Raw genomic sequence first — 18,004 nt, 5'->3', positions numbered from 1 at the left:
GGTGGGATGTCTGCTCCGTCCCTCTTCCCCAGGCAGGGGTTGTGACCGGGCTTCTCCCAGAGCAGGCGGTGAGGGAAGAGGTCCCACAGGCTCCCCATGTTTGAGGGTGAAAGGCTTGGCCCTGCTGGCTTTGACCCCTGGCTCTATCTGCTGGGTTTGGTGTCAGGGACTCGATGTCTCTCTGCAAAGAGACGCCCATTGACCATCTCAAAACCCAGAGTGATCCTGGAGAGACCCAGCGTCGCACCACAGCACCTTCACGCCAAATCCTCGTTCCTGGGAACTTCCATGCACCTCACTTTGTCTGAATCAAAACCTCAGTGCATTCAACAGGCTGGGCTCCAAGATTGACATGGAAATGTGAACGGGCCCGAAAAGCCACTTTAGTGGAGGTGAAAGCTCTGCGCTGTACTGCTGGGCAAGTAGAGTCCTGCCTGCTGCAGCCCCAGCCCTCATCAGCCCCTCTCGCTGTGGGTACCCCAAGACCATCGAGGGAGGGATGAGTGCGCACCACAAACGGCTGGGCCAAGGGGGCTTTGAAAAACCTGCCTGCTTAGCTAAAACAAAGAGAAGGGAGTAACGAGGAAAGCTGGGGAGAAAGCCACAAACACACATGCTTCAGTTGATGCTGCGTAATAAGGGAATTAACTAATGAGCTTACTGCGGCACATAGACAAGTCCTTTAGAAATGTCATGGCCACCTGGGGCGGCCCGAAGAGGAGCCGGGCGGTCCTCATCGGCTGGAAAGATGAGGCCCCATCCCAGTCCCCCGGGAACAGCCCCACTTCCCATTGGGCAGCACATGTCCGGGGGTACCGGGGGGTGACACAAATGCAACGAGAACTGTAACAAACAGCGCGAGCAGCTCACGCTCACGGCTCATCTTAGAGGGCTGCAGCTCAGCAGCCCCACAACACCCGTGCAGTGTGGCTGAGGCTGCTCAAGGTCCAACCCCCCCAGACAAGCAGCACTGCACTGGGCTGCTGGCATAAGGGGCTTCCAGAAGCATGGATCACCTTCCCTACAGCTGTGATGGATATGCAGGCAATATAAATAGAACTCCAAAATACAGATTGTTTTTGTGAAAGCTGTTCAAATACAGCTGTACACAATCTGGGATGAACGCAAATTCAAACATAAGTGTGTGTGAACGTGCTAATTTGAACAGAAAGTGGGTGAGAGAACCTAATGCTAAAAGTCACTTAGAACAATGCAAACATTAAATATACAAATATTAATCAAATACTTATTTAGAAAGTGGCTTTTAGACAGCGATCAGCCTGGGCTGCAAGGAAAAGTATTTACTGATTTATATTGAGCTCATGGAGGAATTTGTGCATGTGGCAGCATTTGCATGAATTAGAGCAGGGAAAGCATGAATGCTGGTGAATTATAACACACACCCCCCCCTCGAGAAAAAAAAGAGAAAAGCAAAATCCAAGCCAAAAATGAGGCTCCACGTAAAAATTTTCTCCCACTTTAGTGAGGACACAACCAAACACAGACATTTGCTGGGAAGGTGAAATTCTGGCATTTTTGTTATTATATTAATGTTGTGAAACATAAATATAAAACTTATTCAGTATAAAAATTACTGAATATTTTCTTACCCAAAAAGAATGAGATTGAAAACTATTTTATGGAAAACATTTTCATTCAACTTTTCAAGGGGTTATTTTGAAACAAATTTTTTGTTTCATTTTCTTAAACCAGAAAGCTGTCCAAACTTTGGAAGCGCTGCATTTTCATGTTTTCCTTGTCTTCTTTTTCTCCCCTGCCCTGAAGCTCCTTGAAGACAGCCTGATATTTGCACCAGATTTCCCCCTCTTTTCCCATCTTTTATTCCCTACACTGACACTTTTCAAAGCTTTGGCACTCTGGTAAAAGGGAAAAAATGAAACATGCAATATCACTGATAGCAGCTGAAGGGCTGTAGGAATAACAGTAATTGAAGAAAGAAGAAAATATTGTCAACAATTTCAGTACTTTTTTAGCTGTAGTAGAAGCAATTTGTGCCTGCCTAGAAAATGGTGGGATTTACAGTAAATGAGCCTGGATTTTTTTTTTTTTTTTGGTTGTTCTTTTCAAAAGGATTTAATTGTTTTTTGCTGTTTTCTTCTTCCTTTTTTTTTTTTTTTTTTAACAGGGGAAAATCAGGAGCTATTTTCTGGGACTCTGTTCTCCAATCAGTAGGGATGATTTAGGCTCAATGGACACAAGGGGAGGGCAGAGCACCAGGAGCAGAAGCGGGGCTGGGGAAGTAGTGGTACCCCAGCCCATCTCGGGGCTCAGCTCCCATGCTGCCGGCTGGAGAGTGACAACCTCCCTCTCCAGCAAAGGAGGCTGCTGCTTCTCCCATAGCCAGACCCTCTGACCGGGCTCAGAGGTGACATCACAAGTATGGATGATCCCAATAGTTGTCACAGCAGCGGGTGCGCGGGGCTGCAGAGGAGATGCCATCACTGAGCAAAAGGAGCTCACACACTTGCAGTGTGGCTAAAGGGAGGAAAAGTGCCAAGAACGGTGTTTGGGAAGGAGGAGGAGATATCCCCTTGTCTTTCCAGATGGTCACCTCTGTCCTAACGCAGAGCCCAGGCAACTAGAGTGCCATGAGGTCCCCATCCCATGCAGGGATGTGGCTCTGATCTTTGCTGCTTCCTAGGGCCCACCAAAGGTGGGGCAGACAGGGGCTGACAACTCAGCCCCTTGCTCCCTTTGCACCAGGGTCCTTCCCCAGCTCCCTGCATCTCTGAGCATCTGCCATGGGACATGGGACAGACCCATGCCGAGGCAGGGGACTGTCACTGTGCAGCAACGAAATAATAGTGATGATTATTTATTTTCCAAATAAATCAGTGGGTCCTGAAAGAGAAGGGCTGGAAAACAGCGAGTTTAGATTAGACCCTCCCCAAACCCCGGCTGGGCCTTGAGCCGCTGTCAGGGCTGCAGAGAAACAGCAGCAAACTCTCACGCAAATGGCCTATAAAAAAGGCCCCTGTCAAAGGCACCTTGACCTGGAGGCTCACTTTGGTGCTGGGCTCCCCAGCAGCCCTCCCCTCCCAGGGCTGCGCTCTCCTCGCATGATGTATTTCCCCTGCCTTTTTTAGAGCTGCATTATGTTAGCTCCAGGAAACAGCCTCTTCCTTCTTATAAACACAGCCCTGGGTTACTGACCAGCGGCCCTGCCACTCCACAGCCACTCTCTGTCCATCCATCACACCTCGCTGTCACCCTGGCAACATATCTCTTGGACCGGTCCGGCTCCAGAGATGGGAGAGGCAAGGAGGGGGGGAGCAGAGGAGGGGGGTCACATACACAGAGCACAATTCCAGCCTGCTGACTAATTCCCTGGAAACCCTGGGGCTGCACAATGAGAAAGCCTTTCCGAGGGTTTCTCGAGCGTTACTGGAAGGTCAGGCGAAGGTCAGCGCAAGGACATGGCTCCTACTTTCCCTGCCGTCAGCAAGGGCGGGTGTGCAGGGCGGACGTGGCGGAGCCGCGGGGGTACGGCGAGCGCAGCGGGAGGGATGTTTGGAGAAGGGCGCCTGGGCCCAGGACGCGGCACGGTGCCTGCTCACCACTGATGGGCGCAGGGGACATGCCTGGGATGGGGCTGGCAGGGTGTCCTGGCAGCCAGACAGGCGTCAGCGCTTCCAGGGAGATGGGGCATGGCCAGCGGTGTGGCCTTTTGGCTCCCCAGCAAAGTGGGAGACAAGGAAGGGAAGAGCTGCCTTGGCCTCGTGCTAATTCCCAGCCACCTTTGGAACGGCCTCATTGCCCTGGGACTGTTGGCCTGACATGGCATCACTGCACGGGTCATTCCCAGTGCAGGAGGGATCCTGCAGGAGAGCACCAAGATGAGTCCTGGGGAGAGCATCCCATGGCTTCCAGTGTGCTGGGCATCACCAGCACAGGAGCCATATGAAGATTCCCAGGTTACCCTGCCACTGCTCCCACAGAGATGCATTTTGGATTACCTTGGGCCCACCCAGCTTCTTGCATGCATGGCCAAATCACAGCAACCACAGCAGGAGGGGTCTGGCTTTACCCAACTCCTGAAACACCATCCTCGCCTGTCCCCACCTGCTTGTCCTTCATGTCAAGCCATTGTCTCCAAGAGGAAATGCCATTTAAAGGGAGGTATTTTAAAAGAAATGGGAGATGTCTGCTCCCCACACAACAGAGCGCTTCACTTGTGCCCATTCCCAGCGTATAGCTAGGAGTCAGGTTTACATGGGGATAAAAAAAGAAAAAGGCAAAGCTTTTAAGGACAGATCTTCACAAACCCAAACCAAAGCCCCATAAGGGCAAATCCTTTCTAATCCATGCTCTTCCTTAGAGGTGTAAGTGGAGTGGAAGGGTGGAGGGAGAGATTTAAATCTGGAAAACTGAGTTCCCCATCCCTTTGGTCTGGCAGAGGGCCCACTGATAGACTAAAAACAAGTCTGCAGAGAAGCCTGTGTGGGATAATCCAGCCCTGGCCCCTGAGGGGACAAGAACAATTAGGAATCCTCTCTCAAGTCTCCACTCAAAGATAGAAAAACAGTTTATAATTTGGTCCGGAGTTGTTGTTAGAAAGTTCTGAATCATCAGGATACACTAACAATTCCTGCACTGTAATTACGAGGAGAATTCATTAGGCGGACTCAGAGACAAACTATTAACAGAAGCTTCCAAATCTCCCACCTGCCCGCCTGCATGCGGAACCCAGGGGCTGCTCTATTTATACAGTGGCCATCAGTGAGGAGCTGTCGCAGGAGGGAGCAGTACGAGCAGCCATGGCAAAATATGGAAAGTATTTTAAATGAAAACTCAAGGATGGGTGTTTATTAGAAGCATGCAGACCAAGTGCACATTCCACCATTAACCTTTCCAAGCACAGTAGTCAGCCAGGGAGCGGTTTGCCTGTGTTGCTCTGGAACATGCTACAGTACCAACTTGCAGCAACCACAGAAAAACCCTTCACAGAGCTGGAAGCTGCCCATAGTGGCCTCTGAAAGCAATGTGAAAATGCCTTTTAGCTGAACCTGCCAGGCCCTTGTCCCGTATTTACCCAGAGGGGACAGAATGGATGAGGTTCCCCAGCCCCCGTCTTCCTCCCTGTCCCACAGCTACAGGTTGTTGCAAGGCAGAGGGATATTTGTGCACAACCCTGCTGAGCTGGCTGGTGGTGAGCTGCAGCTGAGAAGATGAAGCCAAGCAACAGCCCCTGGCTGCGGGTGCCCCTCAGAGCCCATGGCAGCACCTATAGATGAACACCAGCAGGGCTGTGTGAGTGCCACCATGGAGAGGCAACTGCCCATGCACCACCACAAGTGTGGGCTCAGCCAAGGTTGCAGCTTAGCTTCTGCCAGTGCTGGTTTCTGCATCCTTTGTCAGCCCAATTACCCCCAAAACCACCCTGGCAAACCCTCAGCTGTGTGCCGTTTTTGGTGCAGATTTGCCAGCTTCAGGGACAGACATGCCCAGGATGGCCTCATCCACATGGAAACAAGCCCTGCTTGCAGCTGGAGGAATCTTGATTAAGCAGGGAGAGAAGTGGGGACTGGCTGCCAGGCAGATACCCTAAACAAGAGGAGCTTATCAGCTCTGTTTCCAAGATGAGACATGTGTCACCACCTTGCAGAGATCCAGCCGGCCGCTTACTGCTCACCAGCACGCCTGTACAGAAGCACGGCAGCTTCCCTCTCCCCACAGGATGCTGTAGAAATAGCCACTGAATAACGTGCAAAATATCTTCTAGAAAAGGCTTTGCTCGAGCTAAGGAAAGCATTGCACCCAGAATGCTTCAGGGAAAAGCGCTGGATGGGAATGGCAGCCAGCATGCAGCTGTGCTCCCAGCCTGTGTGTTTGTCAGTGGCCGGCCCCAGCAGCAGCACAGGAGGTCCCCAGCCCAGAAACACCAAGTGCCGCGGACACCAAGGGACTGCTCCCCCGGCACACATGCAGCACGGCCCGACACGGCTAATCCCTCCTGTATATTATGTAATAAAATGCTTTCTAGACCTGTTAAACTTTAATTGGTTTAATCTTAATTGTTCCATTTTCTACAGTATATGCAAACACAGAGCCTGACCCTGACACTCTCGTGTGAACCGTCCCACAGGCTGCGGTGGGAGCAGGATGAATCCTGCTGACCTCAGCAGGATTATATGCATGAATCAGAGCTGCAGGCCTGGGCTTGGAGCTGAAATCCAGCGCCAGGCAGGCTGCCAGTTCAAGGCCCAGGGTCCACTTAGGCTCCACTTAAGCCCTATGGGATGTAAGTGGTACGTGGGCCTGTGGATGCAAGTGGCGAGCAAGCCTCGTGCTGGGCCTCTTCTGCTGAAGGATGAATTTCAGCCTGGCTTCTTAACCTCATGAATTCAAACATGCAACAATGGCTTCTGAAACATGGAGCAAAGGTGCTCCCAGAAAGGCTGTGGGTTTTGTTGTAGCAAGTCGATTGTGTACGTGTGTCTGCAGCACTGTCCTCCTTCTGCTGGACAGGGGACCTTCTCATCACATGAGCTGCAAGCGGTGATTTATGACAGCTTCTCCTCCAGAGGAAGAGGTGTTTTGCTACCCTCTGCACGTCCACAGTTATGTTGTGCAGCAGGGTGGCTTTGTGAAGGCTGGATATCCTTTGTGCATGAGAGACACCAAATAAAAGCAGGCAGGAGGGAGTCCTCGGCACTGACATTTCCTATCCTGCATTGCCTCAGACATAGTATGACCTTTACCTGCTCTTCCAAGTTGACTCTCACCAACCTCAATGTGTCAGCCTCAGTTTCACAGGCCCACTGGGCACAAACCAAGGGCAGCCTTCCCTTTGATGTCTAACCCTACTGAGCCCCTTGCTGAAATTACCAGCACTCTTGTATGGGCAGCTCTGATCCCACAAAATGCTGAGCACTGAACGCTGCACACAGCTACTGGTATCCCCCAAATCAAGCTCCCCCCTTGGAAATGTATACATTCCTCAGGGTGCTAAAAGTCTGGTTCTGACCATCTAAAAACATGTTTCTCACTGAGGCTTTGTTTTGGGACATATTTCCAAGCCATACATCCCTGAAAGAACTGTGAAGCAAAAGTAAATCAGCCAATGCTAGTGGTGCAAGAAAATACCGAAGAACAGCAAATACGTGCAGTGATGTATTTCTCAAGGAAATAGACATTAGATGAGTGGTTCTGGGCAAAGCCAAATAAGGTGGTTCTCAGGAGGGGTGGAGGCAGGTGTCCACCAGGAGACCAGAGCAGGCAGGACAGTCTGGTCACTCACTGGGCAAGGCTGAGACAGAGCAGCGGGAGATACAGAACATTGCCGGGTGAGTGTACAGTATCCCCTGCCTGGATCTGGTTCCACTGCCCGCAGAAACCTCTGTTCTCCTGGAGAATAAAGACAAAGTTTTCCTTCAAAAAGCTGTGAAAAGCAGTTACTCCTGGGCAGGCGGCGCGGCTGGAGTAAAACCCGTACCTTAACCCGGGGGATGCACCAATGCGGGCACACCGGGCAGCGGAGCCCGGAGACATCCAGGACGAGCCCGCCGCTCACCGTGCGGGGAGAGCGCGGCCCGGGAGCGAGCAGAGCACCGGCAGGTGTCCGTGGCGTGCGAGGCCAGGCCGGGCACGTCGCCTCCGTCAGCTCTGTCGCGCGTGGGTGCCCCGGGACCCGCCGCCTCCCCGTGGCTCGTCGCCGTCTCTGCCGTGCGAGGGCGTCCCCGGCGCGCTGCGGTTCTCACATAAATCAGGGCCGAGCCCCTGGGAAAGGGCCATCCTTCACCGGGCGCTGCTGACAGAGAACGAGAAACAGACGGGCCCTGAGATAAACCACGGCGCGCAGCGTTTACACAAGGGCAGGCTCTGTGTAAATAGAGCCAGGCACGGGGGGCAGCTCCTGGCTGCGCGGGTCCGCACTGGCCCCGGCCCGCGGGCGTTCGGGCTGCCCGGGGCGGCGGGCAGGTGGGTGCCGCCCGCCGAAGGCCTCCTGCCGCCTCCCCGGGGCCGCTCCGCCGTCCCGCGTTGGCTTCCCGAGCACCGGGGCTGGAGACAGGGCCGGATTAGCGTTTGTTTGTTTACGGCCATTAGTGCGGGGCCGGCTCCAGCACTCGGCACCCGCGAGACTAATGGAGCAATTAGCAGCCCTGGGGCTGATAGCATCGCCCTGGGCGAGGCCCCCGGCAGCGGACGCCTGCTACCGGGCGGCCTGCGCCCAGGGCCCAGGGGAAAGGGGGGAAGTTGCCTTCCAGCCGCGGTGTGCGAGGCCGCTGCGGGGCTGCTCCCCCTTCTCCGGGCGCGGGGGGGGCTCTTGGCTCCGCTGCAGCATCCGCACTGCGAGTTCCATCCATTACAATAATCCCCTGTCTAAACAGAGCGCAGGAGCGGCCGGGACAACAAGGCTCCGCTGTAAACAGAGCTCAGGGGACGCCGCTAATGATATAAATAAAATAACCATTAATAGCCCCGTGACCCCAAATCAGCCGGCTTGGGAAGGCCCCGAAACCGCATCCCGGGACTGACACCCGCCGGCAGGTACCGGGGCTGCGCCTTACCCCGGTTTCTGCACCCTCTCTTAGGCCTGGCCGTGCCCGTCGGGCGCTATACAGGGGTGGCATCCGCTGCGGGGCCCAAGCATCTCCCTGCTTCCTCGGCTTCTCCAGCTGGGAAATCGCCGCTCGTGTCTCGCAGAAGTGGGCCAGATCCGGCACCACCAAAGGGGGGATGCAGGCAGGAAGTTGGAGGCTAGCTTACCGCACCGGGAGCACCGGCGGGGAAAAAGGTCGTGATACGGCAGGGGTGCTCCTGTGCGTGTCATCCCGGCTGCTGCTCGCTCCTTCCGCGGGGTGTGGGCTCCCCAAGCGCTCTGCGTGGCCCGTGGCAGCACAATTGAGCGGGGCCTGGTGGTTTCCCGTTGTTAGAGCAAAACCCACAACTTTCTGGGAGCACCTTTGCTCCATGCTTCGGCCCCGAAGAGCCGATTCCGCCCGGGTGGGGAGTCCCGTGCCTCTAGGTCGTGCCTAGCGCCCGGCCTGTCCTATGGCGCCGGGCAAGTCAGACCCCACTGGTCCCTGGCCCTCAGCGGGCCGAACCGGATCTGTAATACCGATAAGGCGATTATTGTTACTGTTATCGGGAACGCAGCGTCGGGCTTCTACGCGCACCGGCGGCACGGGGCAGAGCTGGAGCCCGATCGGGCCTGGTTATGGCGAGCGCATTTCCCCTTCCACCGTCCGCATCGGGCGGCCTCAGAACAGGAGGAAGGCGGGCAGGAGCGGCAAGAGAGACCGATCCGCCACGATTTATGGCGACTGGTTTGAAGCGGCGCGGTGGGAACGATTCGTCCAGCCGGGGGAAAGGGAACAGGTCCCGCCGCGGGACAGGGAGCACCCGAGCTCTGTCGAAGTGAGCGGGACCGGGGCTCCCGTCCCAGCCTGCGCCGCTGGAAAATGGGGTTTTCCGGGGCGTGCGGAGCGGCGGGAGGCAGGGAAACGAGGGCACAGACAGAGCCGGTAAACGGCGGAGCCGACTGAGGGTAGAGACCCGAGAGAAGCTCCCCGGAAGGCCCGGCGAATACCCGGCCGCGGAACACTCACCTGCCCGCCTTGTAAGCCCGGCTCCCTGCGGTATCGCCTCGATGCAGATCCGATCCCTGCGGGGCGGCAGGATTTTAATCACAACGAAAGATCTCCCCCGGGACCCCCCGCTCCTCTTTCGATGAGCCCGCTCCCCATGTCTCGGCGGCGCTGAGCCCTTGAAGGGGTTCTGGAACCGCAGGCAGCCGCCGCAGGGTCGCGGCACACTTCCCCGAACCGCACCGGGGTGCTCGGCCGGTATTTGGCGCAGCCCCGGTGCCGGGAGAGTCACAGTGCACAGGGGTCTCTGCAGGCTCGCTCGGAGCTTCACCCGCCTGCACGGCAGCGTGGTGACTCTGTGGAGCCGCTAGTCTCCCGTTACTGGCGGGTGAAACGAAACGAAACGAAAGAAAACGAAAGAAATCGAAAGGAAAGACCGAAGAGTGCGGAATAACTCTCCTCGCCCTAGTCCATCGCCACCGCAGATTCGGAGTGCTCGTATGACCCGGCTCAGCCAGGCCCGGCTGGGTTTGAAAATCCCGGAGCTGAGGGGCCCGATCCGGCAGCGGCGACGGAGCGCGCATTCCCCGGGCGAGCGCGGTGCGCACCGGCTGCGGAGAGGCCGGGCGAGCTGCGGAGAGGCCGGGCGAGCTGCCGATGGGCCGGTGGCGGGGAAATATAAGGGGGCACCTGCGGGGGGCATCGGGGGATGCGAAGTGGGTCGGGTATGTGCAATGCGCGGGACGGCGAGGTGGCCGTCGGCTTCGGGAGGAGTGCGGGACGAGAACCTCCTCTCCACGCAGCGTTTCGGGCGGCGGGAGGTACTTGCGGGGCCAGGCAGCCGTGCCGGCGGTGCGAGCAGGCCTGGACGGCGGGACAGCGCATGTTCGCCCCTCCCGGGGCCGGTCTTAGCCGTGTGCGGGCCGTGGCCGCCGGGGAGGGGGTCCCTACCTACTTACACGTGCTTAGCACTGGGGGGTGGGGGGGCGGGGGGGAGCGGCAGTGTCTTCCGCAGCTCTCTGCGGGGACCCCGGCCCCGGCGCACCGTTACCGCGCCCGAGGGGGGGGTGCCGGGCGGGCGAGGCGCTCAGGGGGGAAGCGGCCGCACCGAGAGCAGCCTTAATACATTGCTATTTCTGGCCGGGCGGCCAGAGCCGGGCAGGGGGCCGGCTCTGCCTCCCCCTCCCTCCAATGGCGAGGCCGCCCCCGGCCCCTCCTCGCCGTGACGTGCCGGCCCGGGGCAGAGGAGGCTCCCGAGCCCTTGGCTGTCCCTGCAGAAGCTGTAACAAAACGCAGACCCCCAGCGCCGGGCTAATGGAGGCAACTTAGACAGGAGCAGGCGCGGCCCCTCGTCTCTCGGCGCTGCCTGCTCCCCCCAGCACCGGGAGCGGCGCTCCCCGCCGAGCCACCGCCCGGGCGCCGCTGGGCTCGCGGGACTGCCTGGCTGCTTGTGCTGCCCCAATGATGTTACCGAGCCCCGTCACCTCCACCCCCTTCTCTGTCAAAGATATCCTCAACCTGGAGCAGCAGCAGGACCCGCACTATGGGGCCCAGCTCCCGCACCACCTGGAGCACCACTTCCACCCCGCCGCCTGCCTGCTGGCGGCCGCCGACGGCGCCCGCTTCTCCGACGGCGAGGAGGAAGAGGAGGAGGAGAAGCTGTCCTACCTGAGTTCCATGGCAGCTCCCGGCAGCCAGACGGACGCGCGGATCTCCGCCGATAACTACGTGCACGCCGTGCTGCGCGGCTCCTGCGAGGGCCCCGGCCCAGGAGACGAGCTGGACCCCGCGGCCCGCACCCCAAGTGAGTATCGGCCCCGCCGCGCTCCCCCGCCCCTCCAGTTCGGACGCTCCCGCGCTCGCTCCCAGCGGTGCGTTCCCGGCCCGTGGGGCACCGCTCCGCGGAGCCTCGGTCCCGACGATGCCACCCGGTACACGGCGCCGCGGCCGCGTTCCCTGGAAATGTCCAGCCGGGACTGGCACCTCGGGGCTGCCACCACCCTCTTCCGAGCCCTGCTCGCCGCCTCCCCGGGAAGCTCCTCCGCAAGACCCCAGTTCAGAGCTGCCGCATCAGGCCCGCGCTCCAAAATATTGGTAGCGGAGCTCAGGGAACGGGGCGGGTTAGGCCCAACCCGGGAGAGAGGCGGTGAAGCAGGTGCCCGGCACCGTGCGCGGTGCGGCCCGGGGCTCGGCCCCGTGGTGCCGCAAGAGTAACACCGCAGCTGGGCCAGAGGCACGGGGATGCGCTTGGCTCCGCCGTCCGATCCGGCCCATCTTAGAACACCGGCGGTGCCGGAGGCAGCCTGTCCCGGCGCTGCCTTCCCACTCGCCCCGCGGTTGCCCGACGGGTGCGTAGCGGCGCGGGGCTTTCGCCCGCCGGTGGGGCCCGTCGGGAGCAGCCTGCGCCCGGTGTCACGATGTGCAGTCGTGACCTGTGCTCCCCCGTGCAGAGAGCTGCGTCCTGAAGAAGCCGCTGGATGCAGCGGAGAAAGCGGAGGAGGCGGAGAGGCCGAAGCAGCGGAGCCGAAGGAAGCCGCGCGTCCTCTTCTCCCAGGCTCAGGTCTTCGAGCTGGAGCGGCGGTTCAAGCAGCAGCGTTACCTGTCGGCACCCGAGCGGGAGCACCTGGCCAGCAGCCTTAAGCTCACTTCCACACAGGTGAAGATCTGGTTCCAGAACCGGCGCTACAAGTGCAAGCGGCAGCGGCAGGACAAGTCGCTGGAGTTGGGCGGCCCCACGGCCCCGCCGCCGCCGCGGAGGGTGGCCGTGCCCGTGCTGGTCCGCGACGGCAAACCGTGCCTCGGCGGGTCGCAGGGCTACAGCTCGGCATACAACGGGCCCTACTCCTACAACGGCTTCCCCGCCTACGGCTACGGCAACGCCGCTTCCTACAACTCCGGCTACGGCTGCACCTACCCGGCGGGCACCGGCGGCGCTTCCATGCAAGCCACCTGCAGCCCGGCGGCGGCCGCCGGGCCCTTCGTGAACGTGGGCAGCCTGGGGGGCTTCGGCGGTGGCGGCCAGCCGCTGCACCAGGCGGCGGCGGGGCCCTCCTGCAGCCAGGGCGCACTGCAGGGCATCCGGGCCTGGTAGCCCGCACGCACTGAGGGCCGGGACCGGACCGGCAGGACGGCCCAGCGGCTCCAGGGCCCCGTTATCATCCGCACCGCAGCCCGGCTGGTTGCCGCGCAATGCGCGCCCTGGAACGGAGGCGGCGGCGGGACGGCGCGGCGAGGACCCCGGCACTCCCGCGGGTCGCGGTGCGGGACAGGCAGCGCGCGGAGCGGCGCGGCAGGACGGGGCTGCCCGAGCTCGCAGCGAAGAGCCGCCGACCCGCGGAGCCGCCGCGACGGCCGGGCGGACAGGGGCCGATCGCGCCGCGCCCGCGGAGCAGCTTTGCTTGTAAAAAGCCGACGGCGGGGCCCGGGGGTGCCGCGGCCCCTCTATCTACTCTGTATCGGTTACTGCCAGCGCCAGCTCGCCGAGTCAGTCAATAAACCAGGTGCAATATCCACCGCCCGCTCCTCCTTCGCCCAGCGGCCGGTGCCCAGCGGCGGGGAGGTCGTAGCGGCGTGCCCGCGGGGCAGGGCGGCCCGGCCGGCTTGTGAGCGTGCCAAGGGCGCTGAATGGGGCCGCGCAGCTCAGAGCCGGGCCCATTGTGGCGGCCGGGCCGGCGCTGAAAGGAGCCGCCGAGGAAGGTAGCGGGAATAGGCGCTTATTGGATTCGGGAACAAAAGGTGTGGCAGGGAGGCGAGGGACAAAGGGGCCCCGGCGCCGAGATTGACGGGCCGCTTTGCCCCCCACTGAGGCCCAGGCCCGGCGCTTTATGCGCGGGGGCTGCAGAAACGTGCTGGGTTTTGTTCCCCTTTCTGGGAGCGCAGGGGGAGAAGAGGGGGGTCCGCGGGCCGCTGATTAGGGCCGTCCGGGCCGGGCAGCCTGAATACCGGGGCATTATTGCTACATGTTCAGCCATTTCTCTCGGCTGCAGGGGGATGGGGTGGCCGAGGCCCCCGAACCCCGCTGGAGCGGCGGCGGGATGGCCCGGCGCCCGCCCCGTCCCGGCCGCCCCGTCCCACCGCCACTGAGCCCTCGGAGCGGTCCTGGCCCCGCCGCCGCGGCCGTGCCTCTGCCGGGCAGGTCCTGCCGAGCGCCGCAGTCCCTCCCGGGTAGGGCAGGACACCCGCGGAGCACCGTCTGGCTCGGCCCGGGTGGCGGCGGAGACCAGCGGCGCCGTGAGCTCTCCCGCACCGTGCCGCACATCTCCCCGCCGCGGCGTCGGAGCTCCCGAAGACATTCCCAGAGGACGGGACGGACGCAGCCAGGGGCTCAGTGTGCCTCCTCTCTTGCTCAGCGAAGCCCACTGTGCCCTCCCCTGCCCTCTCCGTGCCTGCCGTTTCATGGTGCCTCCACCGCGAGCAGAGGAACCGGGCTTGTAGCCGCGGCAGAAGTAGCAGGTAAATACCGTTCACCCTGCTAAAGCCTTTTACACTGCGCATTTCCACCGCACAATCTGAACGCGCACCCTTGGGATTTGATGTTCAAAAGGAACCAGAGAAATTCCATTGCAACACCGTGGGGACAGAACAGGCAAGCAGCAGCCCCGGCTCCCAGCCCTGGCTCGGCGCAGCACCCTGCTGTCCCCCGAGCCACACCGAGACCAGCGGGAGAGGATGCGGCACACCCAGCCGATTGTTTGCTGGATGGCAGCAAGGTGTCGCGGGAGAGGAAGCCCAGGCTCGGCTCTTGGCTTTCGGAGATGAGTGGTTAAGGCCTTGCGGTCTCGTGGGTAGAAACAGGATAGCCAAGAACAAAGATAGGTAATTCTCTCTGCTGCAGCAGTCAGCCTGGGGAGATTTGTCTCTGCCATAGGAAGGAGTTGCGTTTTCCTCTGTGTTCTGCCAGACTGTCTGCAGAAATAGACCGGTGTGAGTTCATGCCTTGACGTACAAGCCAGAGGAATTGTAACCACAATACAGGCTCCTCCAAAATCAGGGTGTATGAGGGGAGCTCTTGGCTTAGCATGTCCCCTCCGAGTGCGTGGCAGCTGGTTAAAAATCTACTTCATGACCAGCAGGACCAGAGATCCCAGGTGAGACGAGATCCCTGGTGTGGGACATGCTGCCCACATCTGTAGACAGCACCTTCGGAGCAGGGATGGTGGTGTAAAGAAAAAGGGCACATGGGGACCCCATGGCCATGTTGCAAGAGGTGATGCCGGGCAGTACCAGCATTATCAATCAGTACAGCACCCAGCATGGCTGTAGGCAGGAGGTTAGTGCTGTGCTCACCCCAATTGTGCCTGGTGACACCCGTGTGTGCTCCCCGGCCCCATGGTTCCCGTGGAGAGCTGGAGCAGTGCCTGGCCAGGGGAAGCCAAGAGGCCTGGCTGCAGGCCGATGTGCCATGGCGATGGAAGTTTCTAGATGTCCACCATAGCGAGCCCCATTCCCGGGACAGATCCCAGCTGTCCCACTAGCTCAGACTGAGGGGAGGGCAGCGGATTAGTGGGAGGAACCCCTTTGCAGACTCTCACCCAATACCCCCAAGCTGATGGGGATGACGAAGTGGCACAAAGGGCTGGGGGTGCTGGGGGGCCTGGAGCACAGCGGCAGAAAAGTGCTCCAAAGAGGAGGAACAGCCAGCGGAGACTGGTGGGAGGGAGATGGTGGGAGACTGCAGATTGGATTTGCTGCCTAGGGAGGGGAGACACAATGGAGGGAAGTCGCTGCATGGCTGCACTGGAGGCAGCACCCGCCTATGACGCACCCTGTCCCTCATGCCCCAGGGCAAAGCGGGGTGCTGCTGGTGGAGTGAGAGGTGCAGGGTGCTGGTGAAGATCCCTCCAGCATGATCCCGCTGTGGTTGTAGTGCAGGCAGAGGGACATGAGGGAGAGATGGAAGGGCCATGGTGAAGGGGCAGAGGGCATGTGTTGTTTCTTCCTGGTTGATCGGGGGATTTACTGCTGTTTGGGAGTCAGGGCAGGAAGGCGCTGATTGATTTCGGACAGGGACAAGATTCACTAAAACAATGCATTGACTTAAAGGAAAGGAGGGACTATTGGGGCAGCCAGACTTTAACTACCAGGCCTCAGGCCTGCTCTGTACATGGGCTCCAGTTCTGGTTTTTGTTTCCTTGCCTCTGTCCAGTGGTTCACAGGGAGGCTCTATCCAAACCCCAGCACTAGCTGGTTTTCTGTGTCCTCTCTGTCATGCTCAGGATCACAGGGGAGCAGTGCTGTTGCTTCTGCAGCACTGCAAATGTGCTCTCATTTCCTCTCCTTCCTGATATCTCTTTCCATCCCTCCTTTCACCCCACTGCGGTCATCCCCTCCCCCTCCCCTCATGTTTTTAATACTTCACAAGCCACTTGCTGCCATCAGCAGTGTGCAGAGTGAGTTGCCTACTCCCAGCAAGGCTGGTCAGGCTGCCCATGGACCTGGGCAGACCCCAGTGAGTTCTGGTCCCATCTACTTCAATTCGGGCACAGCCACTTCCTGCTCCCTTGGAGCCAGGAGCCCAGGGACCCAGTGGTGTGCTGGGGTGGTGCTGGGCTTAGTCCTCTGTGTTGGATCTGGATTGGGGTGGCAGCTTCTGCTCTGTGGTGCTTCCCACTGCAGCTACCCCATGCCATGAGCTGTGAGCTGCCAGGGCTGCTTGGTCACTGGGGCTCTGCAGAGCCGTCAGTGCTCGGAGATGCTGGAAGCTCCTCCTGGCACTGACAATGCCAGGTTGTCACACAAGCGCTCTTTTCAGTGCCAATAAAGCTGTGGCCAGCCATGGATCAAGTAATTAAATAGTACTTGTGCTGTGGATCCTCCAGCGATGGTTTCTTCAACTACTTGTCTGCCAGCAGGAGGGCCAGGGACCTGCCTCCCTTCCTCTGATGAGACCCTAATGGCCACAGACCTCCCCTAGTCCTCCAGCCTGTCCCATGCATTGCAGGCTGACTACACCCAAGCATTGCGGGGGATCCCAGGTTTTAGGCGTTCCTTCTCTCCTGGGACGGGGCACAGTGCTGTGACACGGGACTCAGTGTCCCGTCTAGAAGAGACTGGCATCTTGATCCCCTCCAGAGCAGAGCACTGCTGAAACCCAGAGCTCTGGTCCGAGCAGAGCCCCTCCCGGCTGCCCCGTGCCACATCCCCCTGCCTGGGCAATACAATCCACAGACCCTTTCCCGGGACGACTCTCCGCTGGCGGTGCTGCTCCGTGTCTGCCGGGCTGCAGCTGGGACACGGCTCAGGGGCTGTCCCCAAGAGAGAGGCGGCACCGCCATCTATCGGCCAGCACCCGGGGACACGGGGGGACAGGTACCTTCTGTCCCTGCCACCCCCCCGCTGCTCCGCGCCTGCTCTTGGCTCGGGTGTGCCCTGAGCGCAGGCATCCAGCATGTCTTTGTGAGAGACCCAGCAGGTTTGTAGCTTTTCTCCCTTCCCAAAGAGGCGAAATCCATCCAACGTGGGAGCTCCCTCTTCCCCAGATTCCCGAAGCCCTGGCATTGCCTCCCGCCTTCAGCTGCCACCTTCACCCCCTGCAAGTCCTTGCCCAAGGACATCTATGACTGTTGTGATGTCCAGCGCCTGGTGCCTGTTACAGCTGCGTCCTCACCAGAGGGAGCTGTGTCCCCGATGGAGCCACGGCCCGATTTTGGCCCGATTCCCTACTCCCTCCCCTTGGCAGTGCTCCCGGCAATGTACTGCTCAGGTCTAATGGGCACCCAAAGGTGCAGGGACAGAGGAGAAGACTGCTTGGATTTACATGTCTCCTGGCAGCCACTAACCACGCCAGGCATTATTTGTGCCCTGCCACGAGACTCCTATGTCAGGTCCCCATGCCAGAGCTATCCTGGGGAGGGAGGATTGCAGGGAATTGTTATCTGGTGCCACCCGTGCAATCCTAATCTCCTGGGCCAGGGAGATTAGGGCTGAAGTCCCCCCACCCTCTGGAACAGCCCTTGCTTCAGCTGCATTTCAGACTGATCCCAGAGCAGGCTCTGGTGTCACAGCACGCTTGAGCTGTCCCACTGCGCTCACCCATATGCCCTTGGGAGAGTGACCCCACCTGCCACCCCCATCCAGCCCAGGAGAGGCTCCCACTTCTGACACCTCCCAGTGCAGCTGGGCAGCATCTTCCCAGGGCCAGTTTGAAGCCCCTTATTGGGGAACTTTAACACTAAGTACGGGTGTAACCAATACCTCCCCATCAAACCAGTCACCTAAGAGCAGTCCCAGCCCAGCCCTGGGAGTTTCTTCTTCTGGTGGCTCTTACAGCCAAGAAAGCAGGTTTCCAGCCTCACTTTTACCTTTCAGGATACATTCCCTGCCTTCCTGCACTGCGATGCTCAGTGGGAGCCCGGTGGGCTGGGAGCAGCCCAACCAGGATTTGTCTCTCAGCAGTTTAACTCAGGCAGCAGCATGGGTCAGAAGAAGGTTTCCCAGGGCCCACCAGGAGCCAT

The 18,004-nt window shown here is 59.6% G+C and overlaps 3 protein-coding genes and 1 long non-coding RNA gene across 4 annotated transcripts in view; 3 read left to right on the top strand and 1 right to left on the bottom strand.

The window, feature by feature from the left end:
• Nucleotides 1-18,004, top strand: part of ABCC2 (ATP binding cassette subfamily C member 2) — a 125,729-nt gene that overhangs the window by 58,961 nt on the left and 48,764 nt on the right. The gene's annotated exons all lie outside the window — the stretch shown is intronic.
• On the top strand, nt 3,309-6,005 carry LOC134159457 (uncharacterized). Its single transcript, XR_009963157.1, has 2 exons — nt 3,309-3,423; nt 5,112-6,005. It is a non-coding gene; the product is annotated as an uncharacterized LOC134159457 (long non-coding RNA).
• LOC134159489 (uncharacterized) lies at nt 7,392-10,436 on the bottom strand. The gene is made up of 4 exons (XM_062610490.1): nt 10,381-10,436; nt 10,016-10,241; nt 9,573-9,918; nt 7,392-7,771 (listed from the first exon to the last, which is right to left on the bottom strand). Exons 1-4 carry the CDS (start codon nt 10,434-10,436, stop codon nt 7,458-7,460), a joined length of 942 nt encoding a protein of 313 aa, XP_062466474.1. The 3' UTR covers nt 7,392-7,457.
• On the top strand, nt 10,543-13,061 carry NKX2-3 (NK2 homeobox 3). The gene is made up of 2 exons (XM_062610394.1): nt 10,543-11,355; nt 12,002-13,061. The coding sequence occupies exons 1-2, from the start codon at nt 11,013-11,015 to the stop codon at nt 12,640-12,642; spliced, it is 984 nt and encodes a 327-aa protein (XP_062466378.1). The 5' UTR covers nt 10,543-11,012; the 3' UTR covers nt 12,643-13,061.

The sequence above is a fragment of the Pezoporus occidentalis genome, unplaced genomic scaffold (assembly GCF_034315485.1).
Source record: "Pezoporus occidentalis ecotype Australia unplaced genomic scaffold, CSIRO_AGI_Poc_V1 ctg147, whole genome shotgun sequence".
NCBI classification, from domain to species: Eukaryota; Metazoa; Chordata; class Aves; order Psittaciformes; family Psittacidae; genus Pezoporus; species Pezoporus occidentalis.
This window is presented reverse-complemented; position numbering and strand designations above follow the sequence as displayed.